Genomic DNA, 10,374 nt, shown 5'->3' with positions numbered 1-10,374 from the left:
AATGTATGACAAAATGTTAGCAATGTACTACAGCGTGTGATTTGCATGCTAAATTGTTAGAAACATGCTGGCAGTTGTAAAACCATGATAACAAATGTAAGCAATGTACTACAGTGTGCTATTTGTGAGCTAAAACATGTTGTAAACACATGATAGCAAATGTGATAAAACATACAAATCCTACGCGTGATAAAACAGCAGTATGCTAAATCGTAACAAAATGTTAGCAATGTACTTCAGTGTACTATGATAAAAATGTTAAAAACATGCTGGCTGTAAACACATGATAGAAAATGTGCTAAAAATGCTACTCATGTGATAAAACAACAGTATGCCAATGCATGTGACAAAATGCTAGCAGTGTACTACAGCATCCTATTTCCATGCTGAATTGTTAGAAACATGCTGGCAATTGCAAAAACATGATAACAAAAGTAAGTAATGTACTACAGTGTGCTATTTGTGAGCTAAAACATGTTCAAACATGCTGGCAGTTGTAAACACATGATAGCAAATGTGCTAAAACATACAAATGCTACCCGTGATAAAACAGCAGTATGCTAAATCAGGACAAAATTTAAGCAATATACTTCAGAGCACTTGATAAAACAACAGTATGCCAATGTATGTGACAAAATGCTAGCAATGTACTACAGCGTGCTACTGTATTTGCATGCTAAATTGTTAGAAACATGCTGGCAGTTGTAAAAACACGATAACAAAGGTAAGCAATGTACTACAGTGTGCTATTTGTGAGCTAAAACATGTTCAAGACATGCTGTCAGTTGTAAACACATCATAGCAAATGTGCTAAAACATACAAATGCAGTACATGTGATAAACCAGCAGTATGCCACTAAATCATGACAAAATGCTAGCAATGTACTTCAGAGTGTTATTTTTTGTGTTAAAAATTTTAGAAACATGCTGGCAGTTGTTAACACATGATAGCAAATACTTTAGAACATAAAATGATATTCATGTGATAAAAAGGGCAGTATTCTAAATAAAGTAACAGAATGCTAATGTACTTCAGAGTGCAATTTGTTAGCTAAAAAATGTTAGAAACATTCTGGCAGTTGTAAACATGCTGTTTTGTTGTTTGTTAGAAAAAAAGCCAACTCTCTAAAACATAGAGCTAAATTGTTAGAAACATGCTACCTATGAGACAGCATGTTAGCACTGTTATTATACATTTACTGCAAACTGTGCTATCATGCTACAGGTTGTCATAAAACATGGTAGTCGAGTGCTAAATCTGCTTTCATGCTAGCTATTTCACAAACATATGCTAAGAGTGTTAATATACATCGAATTACGCTAGCTGCATGCAACAACATGTTAGCAGTGTGCTATATCATCCTAGCAATGTGATAATATGTGCTAGATCTTAGCAGAAACATGCTATACCTACATAGCAAAACAATTGTACTACAAATAGCTAATAGTAGAGACATTTCTCACTACATGAAAATGTTAGCAATTCTTACTATGATCATGCTACCTAGCTTAGATGACAAAATGCTAGTGGTTTTGCAAGCTAAAATCCAATGTATTGTCAATTACTTCAGAACTTTTGATATTGTTTACAATTCAAATTCTTAGTTTTTGAAATTACTTCTTACAAGACAGAACAAAGTTGATTAATAGGTAGCTATACTTTTCTTAAGCCTAGGCTACGTGTTCCCATCTTGTAAACTTAAGAGAGATATTCATGTTGTGGACAGTCTTTGTTTCTAACAGAGAAGCAGGTTTAATCTGAATAAAACATTGAATCTGCCAGGCTTTGCCATGTAAATGCATGCTAATTTATGTGCGAGTGATGTGCAGATGTTGAGCTGATCAGTTGTAGAGGGGCGAGGGGATGTGATTTCTCATGTTCATCTGTCATCATCAGGGTTTTTCACAGGGTGGTCAGGGAATGATCGGAACCCCCTCCAATATAAATATAGCTTACATGTACTGTACATGCTGAGCTCAGATCTTTCCATTGAAATACACAACCAGATAAACAAGTGTTTGACATTCAGTAAACGTTCTAACTCAAAACAACAAATAAATACTGTATACAAAGTAAAATAAAGAAGAAGCCATGATGATTTAGCATCCACAATAATGTGCGCAGATTAGCATGGCTAATGTTTTGCTGACAGCTACGTGATTCACGTATAATATAAAGGGCTGCAGAAATAACCATTTACAACATGCATTAAACATAAAATATTTCTAATGACGAAACTTGTGTGTGAATTGTCTAACTCGAAATGTAATGTGTATAGATGTTTTTGTTATGGTTCTCTTGTTATCTGAACACTGACAGATGTTTTAAGCAATTCAATCTGAGCTATTAAAGACCTATAAATGATTACATGAACATAATTTTTGATTGATCATGTAACACTGAAAGGAATAATATCTCCTAATATCTGGGCTATTTATTAATATTTAGTATCATCCTAAACCTTTTTTATTGTAATTATACGTTTAAAAAAATGGATTTATCTAACACATTCTCATATAAAACAGTGCTAATGTAATCAAGCAATCCTAGTACCTTTGTGGGAATGCGCAGTATTGTCCAGACATAAACAGGTGTCTGTCTCCCTCATGTGTCAGGGATAGGAAATACAACCACTTTCCATCATCCATTTTTGATGTAGAGCAAGGTTGTCAGAACTTGTTTCTTTGTTCCTGGAGTCTTGAAAAGTTCAGTTTCATCTCTAAATACCCTGATAATTAATATATCACTGTCCTAGCCTGCATTTGAGATTGCTACTCTCATTTACTCTTCCCTACATTAGTTTACTAATATAAAGGAGTGAATGAAAACGAGTGAGTGATCAATGAGTGCACATTACCTTCGATAAAACCTTGATAAACCCTTCAGACAGATTATATTTTAAACTTTATGGTCAGACCCTGGTAGTTATATAACATGTCTCCATGAGGAAGTTGCTGAGACTTTTATTTCACTGAAATTGAATTTTGAGTAGAGAGTGGAGTTTGTTGCACATCCCTCATAACAATCTAATGGCATCAGTGGCTTTGTTAATAATATTGTGGCTGAAGCCATCAAACTGATATCAACAGTAAATTACAGCCAATCAAAATGCAAAAGCAAACGGTCAGAATTTAGCTGAAGATTATCATAATAATCTTTTTTATTTATTTTTTATTTTTTTTGTTAAAGTGAATTAACTTGAAGCATGAATTAAAGGGCTATATGCACACAGACTTTAAATTTTCAGCCAGGCAGCCCTAGGGCTTCCGGTGAACTGTCTTTCCATTACAAAACTGTCACAATTAAGATCTGATTTCTTTAAAAATCTGCGATCTTCACTGCCTGTTAGATATAGGATATGAAGTGGGTCTCAGATCGGACAAGAAGCACTGCATTAAAGACAGACTTCAGATTTTGGTCAGTTTGAGTTGACAAAATTAGCAGAAAGATCACAGGCACAGATTCTGATAGTTCACATAAATGGCCCAGTTGGATGAGTTTAAACATGCTTCATGTACAGTATAGAGCCAATTTCAGAATGCATGCTGTTTGAGGCAATAAGTTTGTTGTGTTCACAATGATTTGAAAGTCTGCTAGTGTGTGATCCTGTTGGATAATGCCAAGTTGTTTTTTTTCTTTTTTTTCCACTGTATTCATTTACAAAGCAAATAGTAATTAAAAAAATGCCAAGTATTTTAAAGCCTGCTCAGAATCATGTAGTGTATTCCACCCCTTAAGAGGCCATATTGATGCTTTGTAAAATGTCCATGTATAAAATCAGCAACAAAGTTCATTACTGTTGTGTACTAACCTGTTAGAAATACTGATAAATTATCTTAAATGGTCTACTTGTTAATTTCATCAGATCATTTAATCACCAAAATGCCCTGATTCAAACCCTTGAAGACCAATGGAGTCAGTTTTGATAGTAATTGCTGTGATATTGGATTGGCCCTTCTATGAGGCAAAACTTGCCTGCTACAGTGTGCACCAGCATAAATAGGATGCATTTTTTACACTCCTCTGGAGCTGTCACATCTGAATTCGTTCTCCCGCTTTCCTGCAGAAACAAACAAAGTCAGGGCTTTTTGAGGAATGTTATATTCACCAGGGGTCTCATTGCACTTATGTGAATCTTATACTAGCATCTTTCATCATTATGTCCAACTACCCATTCGTTGCTACTTCAGACTTGTTGGTCTGAGTGTTACGATCACTTTGATCATATTTGCTTTCTAGAATACTGTCTGTAAAAGAAAACCACATTTTCCCCAAGGGCAACAACTTGAGAGATTTGTTAACACGATTGCACGATAATACAAACTGAAATATGGTTACTGAAATAGAATGTAGACATAAAAGTTCAATCTTTAAATGTCAATCTTCATGTTAGGATGGAAACCTGGCTTATATTTAACATAATTCACAGTTCTGGGTCTACAAACATGCCAAAATCATGTAAGCCGAAAAGTGAACTGGTGAACTGACCATTGCCTACTTTTTATAATTCTCCAAATCTCCAAAACTGAACATTCTGTCATTATTTTCTCACCCTTCACTTTTTGCAAACCTGTTAGGCTTGCCATAAACTTTTTTGAGCTTCTTTATTCTGTTGAACACAATAGAAGATATCTCAAAGAAAGCTGGAAACATGTAACTGTTGACTTTAGGTAGCATAGTATTTGTTTTTCTTACAATGCATGACAGTGTAATGGTTTTCAACTTTCTTTAAAATAGCCACTATTGTGTACAACCGAATAAAGAAGCTGATAAAGGTTTGGAATCATTTAAGGGTGGTGAAATAGTGAGTACATTTCCGTTGGGTAAACTATGCCTTCAAGTGGTGATCTAGCCACTGTTTTCACCTGGTGTTGCCCAATCCTTCTCCTGGAGCAGTAGTTCTCAATCATGTTCCTAGAGCTCAAACTCAAATCATAGTGGGAGATCTTGTGGAGTCACCTCTGCAGGGCACTTGTTGTAGAATTTGAACCAGCGTCTGACGTGAAGAGAGAAACATGCTAAATGTGCAGTGCGTGGGGCATGAGGACTGAGATTGAGAATGCCAGTCATTCAAGCTTTAGCTCTAACAAACATGCCAAGAAGTTTTATTTTTTATTCAATAAACTTGTTCATTCTGAGAGACTTTATTATTTTTGTTTCCTGCACAAAACAACATCTTGTCAAGACCACCATAAATGAAACAGTGGTCCTTAACCAGCACCAGTCTGTGGATCAATTGGTATTGATCCGTGAATCAAATCATCTGAACGGTCTTTTATTTTAAAAAACGACCGTATTCTCTCTGTTACATCTTGGTCACTTGAGCACCCACATTTAACCCACAGGCAGCAAAATTAGTAAGAAACAGACGTCTTTGGAAAGTTTTTTTGCTGAGAGGAAAAGGGCCAGTGAAGGACCCGCAAACTGCCAAGGGATAGATCAAAAACCCATTTGTCAACAAATCAGGGATTCCACCATGTCTCATCAAGAAGATCAACTGTTGGATATCGCAAATGATCTTCGCGCAAGTTTGTTACTTCTAAAGGAGGTGCACAGGTTGTGCATGCAAGCTGCGTGACATGCTAGTGCCTTCCAGACACACCCAGTAGAATGAATGCCACGAGCGCATCACAAGTTACGTGACAAGAACTGACCGATCAGCTTTATACTTTGTATGTAATGTACACATTTTGGTAAACTAATTATCTCTAACAAACACAGAACATCCAAACACAGCAGTGCTTTGTAATTTTATCGATAAATAAAACTTGTATCAGAGTGACAGTAATGTTTTGTGAGCTTGATAAAAAGGTGGGGTACCACTTCTGTAAAACAGTTCAAGCATTTTCCTAGAGGTTTTTACAGAACTTTATTAACATGGTTCAGGTGACTTTAATCAGTGAAGATGTTATGGTCTATGCAATGACCCTCCAGGAACATGTTTGGACATCTCTGCTTTAGGCCGTCCATGCAAACATGGGTATTTTTGAAACCTGACTTTATTTTCTAAGAAAATATAGTGTCAGGTGACTGAAACCTAAACTTTCCACAGGACATCCGCTTGTTGAATTAGGAGTATCCGCCTCTTTTCTTTTCCCATTTGGTGTGAAGCCAGCATAAATGTCATTATCACCACCTATTGGTTCTGCGGGCCATTAACATGAAATCACAGTAAAAAAAAATAAAATAAAAAATAAAAAGGGAGGAAAACCCTGCTTATACCCGTGTATGTATGAATAAGACCTTAATCTCACACAGTCGTAAATCTATTTATCTTTGAGTCTCAGTAGTAAATTAACATGCCATTTGTGTCATTTCTGACTAGGAATCTCATATTTATAATAACTCTGATAACACAGGAAGGCAAAATTTATCGTGATAATCTCACTAATCAACTTACATTTTAACCTTTTTCTTTAAATTGAGTTGAAAACACGAGTCCTAGGTTTTTATTTTTTTTATTTTTTAACTTAACTGACATATGTTCAATCCACTAAAATTTGTAAAAACAATTATGTTAAGTTAATTGATTTGTTTTTGTGTGTTTTGGTTGTTTCTCTGTAGCCGCATCTTATATATATATATATATATATATATATATATATATATATATATATATATATATATATATATATATATATATATATATATATATATATATATATATATATACACACAATCACAATGTCTATAGATGCTTTTAGTTGTCAAGTTATTACCAGCACTTCAGACACCTCTAAATTGGTTACAATATTTGATGCAGCAATAAAATTTTACAAAAGTTTTCCTCTCTCAAGTAATAAAAAAAATAAATAAATAAAAATAAACAGTCAGCCCTGGCTTAGTTGAGCACCACTCCATTAGGCAGGAATGTAAATGTACAACAGCAGGGTGTAAGGGGAAGAAAGAAGACAATTTCTGTCAAGACTGCAAGATCTACATCAGTTACTTTTTGGAAATAATTGCTAAAAAAAAGGCTCATAGCTTTAATGCAATTAAATCTAGATGAAAAATCCAAAAATACAGTTCCTTGATTGATTGACAAAATCTGAGTCATTGAAAATATTAATAACTTAATTTTCCTACTGCTTTATCAGGGTTTGCAACAGCGGAATGAACCGGCAACTATTCCGACATATGTTTTATGCAGCAGGTGCCATTCCAACCCCAACCCAGTACTGGGAAACACCCATACACTCTTGCATTCTCACACACCAATTTTGTTTGCCCAATTTGCTTATACCGCATGTCTTTGGACTGTGGGGGAAACTGGAGCATCTCATTTAATCTAGGCATTAAAATATGTCAGGTATATAAATTCTTCATTTTGAATTGCTGATATTAAAACTTAAGTAGCCTGTCTTTAACCTTGAATGAGTTATAAACACTCAACTCTTTGAATTTTGACTTAATATTGGATAAGATAAAATGCTGTTATTATTAAATCAATACATAATCTTTTACCATCAGGATTATTGCAAAAAGTTATGTATTTGCCTCTATCTGCTTTTCATTTCATTTCCAATTGATCCAAATTGTCTTTTTTAAAACTGTACTAAGTACATGTCCTTAAAATGTTTGTAAAATGATACCAGTGGAAGAATGATGTTTAACTAAATTAATTCTGCTGCTGATTTGGGGTACCAGGAATGCTTTCAGTTGCCTGAATTTATTCATGCAATTTTGCGTACACACAACCTTGCATCCCCTGCTAACAGAACCCTGAACATACTATACAGAAATGAGTGAAACAGTGATCTGGTTTTAAGGCACATGGAACATGTTTTTAGCCTATTATAGCAGAAGTTAGCTAAATGCAAACTGTGAGAAGGAACAATTTAATAAAAACCCAACACCACACGAATTGCAAATCTGACGACTTGCAAAGCAACATAAAAGGGTTTAGCCAGAAGAAATTAAGAACAATTCAGAGACTTATCATATATATATGCAAAACACAGATTTGTAACAAACAGGCTTACGCTAATGGTGAAATCCTATCTGATCATATTTGTGGAACATAATGGAGTAACACAGGATATTTTACCTGGTTGATGGACATGGTTTCCAAACAAAGTCTCAGCATGCACTGGATCCATCAGGTCAACAAATGCATGTGTGTTGTTTTGCCCAAGGAAACGTGCCACAAAATTTTTAAAACACTGGCAATAGACGGTTGCACATATCAGCAACTAGAGGGAGTAACAAGAAAAACTTGCATGTTGTTGCTTTAAAAAACAAAGCAGCTTCTGCTTCTGCCACATTGTCTGTTCTGGCTGAGTAGCAACCAGTGCCCTCTACAGGTGAACACATCCCAAGGAAAAGTAGGTAATGTGATAAGACACAACTACACAGGTAGAGTTCAAATACAACATAAGGTAGAAACATAAATAGGCATAATAATTAAAACTGTTTACATGAAATATCAATATCAACACTATTAGGGAAAATGAAAATACTGTATGAGTATGTTGTACTTCATTATTAACATACAGTATTTTGTTAAAACAACTTACATTCACTATTTTATAGTTTTTTCCGATACTGTAAAAATGTGATCAGTTACTTTAATTTTAGAGTAATCTTGTTGCCATAAAGGCAACAAGTTGATTGTACTTTAAAATGTCAGTAAACCCATTGACTTCACTTTTAGAATAATACACATTTGATTACTTAAAAATTATAAAGAAAACATGTTTACTCTCTTTTTTAGGTAAAGTCAACTAATCCCTTTTTTTAGTGTAGAGAAGGGGTGCCCAAACTTTTTCCTATAAAGGGCCAAAAAGGGCCAAAAAGCAAACTTGATTGAGGGTTGTGGACCAAATATATATACCAAACCGTATTTATTACATTTACCATGGGTAATTTCCTAATTTATTCGGTACTATTTAGAAAACATTGTTTTAAGTAAAGTTTATTTATAAACTAATTTAGAGAGGATTACGTGCTTATAATTGCTTGCAGGCGGTCCCGCATTATCCAATTTAAGATTCACCAATCAGACAATTTCTAAGCAACTATAAATACCCTAAGTTCCATGTAACTGCCATCTACATTTTGAAGAATCCCTCCTTCCACCCCTACACCTCCTACTTTGCTAGATGGTTATCACAGTGGCCAAATGGTTAGCACTGTTGCCTTACTGGTTTTGTCACTGTCACTGGTTCTAGATTTTAACTAATCTAGTCCTGGACTAGTCCAAATCGGCACCATAGACATGCTCATAGTAAGTAGTTATTAAGAGCAATCACTATCTGTTTATTAGCTACTACAGCAGAGGAGTTCTCGAGATCGGCCCAAGATCAAACTCCCATATCGCCTTGCAGACAGGAGGGAGCCCCAGGCTCGAGAATCTCATGAGCTCAGGGCTCTCTCCCAGGAAAGTATGCCAAACAAGCTTTATAATACACTAGTCAAGCCTTTACGTTGACTTGCTCGCAGATATCCTATGCATTGTCCTCTATCTTTTAAGTGACAGTATTTACATTTTAAAAGCCTGATTCATTTACAACATTTAATTGAATTATTTAATTTTAATTTAATTTTTTTTTTTTTTTTTTTTTTTGCCTAGAAATAAAACAAAGAAAAACAGGTTGTGTTAAATTCAAAATGACAATCTCTGTCAAAGGCATTCGCCCCAACCACTTCCCCATCATTCTCCCTCTCTTTACAGATGGGATGGCGGACCAAATCAAAGGTTACCATGGGCTAACTTTGGCCTGCTGGTCTTACTTTGAGCATCTCTGGTGTAGAAAAAAAAAAAAAAAAAAACCCAGGCTGTTAATCATCAGGAACCTACTAGAAATCGCCTAATAATACTGCTCAAACATTTTATAGACCTAAAAATGTGAAATACAATAAAAATCCTGTTTTCATGTTAAAGTTTTTTGCAGTTCATTTTTTTATAATATATCACATTCTTGTTTATTGAAAAGTCTGAAGGTGCTCCACACACAGTGACTTAGTAAAAAGCAGCACGCCTGTCTGGCTTTTAGTTCCTGAATATCCCACAAACCTAATCAAACACAGACCATCTCAAAGTCCTGCTTCCACCCCCTCCTCCTATTGGCTAGTGTGGAGTGCTAGAGAGAGAAATGCAGGGAACTCCTCTTTTCCTCCAGAATTGCATTTAGGTTTTAAACATTACTCTGGATCTCTACAGCCAGAGGAGGATGGCATCAGCACACGACAGAGCAGTTTTACAGGCCATATTCAACCCTACCAGTCCTATTGGAGATGTTCCTGGATTAAATCAAGAAGAGGAGTTGATGGATGATGGTAAGGTGAAGATCTATTAGGATTAAATGTAACAGCCAGATTTCATAAATAACCGTCTTGACAACAACAGAGTTCATTTAGCACTTTTAAAGAGT

General features: G+C 35.2%; 1 protein-coding gene and 1 long non-coding RNA gene across 2 annotated transcripts in view; one reads left to right on the top strand and one right to left on the bottom strand.

Moving 5' to 3' along the window:
* Positions 1-1,729: 1,729 nt before the first annotated feature.
* On the bottom strand, positions 1,730-8,207 carry LOC141378775 (uncharacterized). Its single transcript, XR_015515477.1, has 3 exons — positions 8,049-8,207; positions 4,867-4,997; positions 1,730-4,061 (listed from the first exon to the last, which is right to left on the bottom strand). It is a non-coding gene; the product is annotated as an uncharacterized LOC141378775 (long non-coding RNA).
* Positions 8,208-10,119: 1,912 nt separating this feature from the next.
* ttc36 (tetratricopeptide repeat domain 36) overlaps positions 10,120-10,374 on the top strand; it is a 3,933-nt gene continuing 3,678 nt past the window's right edge. Inside the window, 1 exon segment of the mRNA NM_001007388.1 lies at positions 10,120-10,279. Coding sequence (NP_001007389.1) covers positions 10,174-10,279 — 106 coding nt within the window. The 5' untranslated portion in view covers positions 10,120-10,173.

This window comes from Danio rerio, chromosome 18 (genome assembly GCF_052040795.2).
Source record: "Danio rerio strain M-AB ecotype USA chromosome 18, GRCz13ab, whole genome shotgun sequence".
NCBI classification, from domain to species: domain Eukaryota; kingdom Metazoa; phylum Chordata; class Actinopteri; order Cypriniformes; family Danionidae; genus Danio; species Danio rerio.
This window is presented reverse-complemented; position numbering and strand designations above follow the sequence as displayed.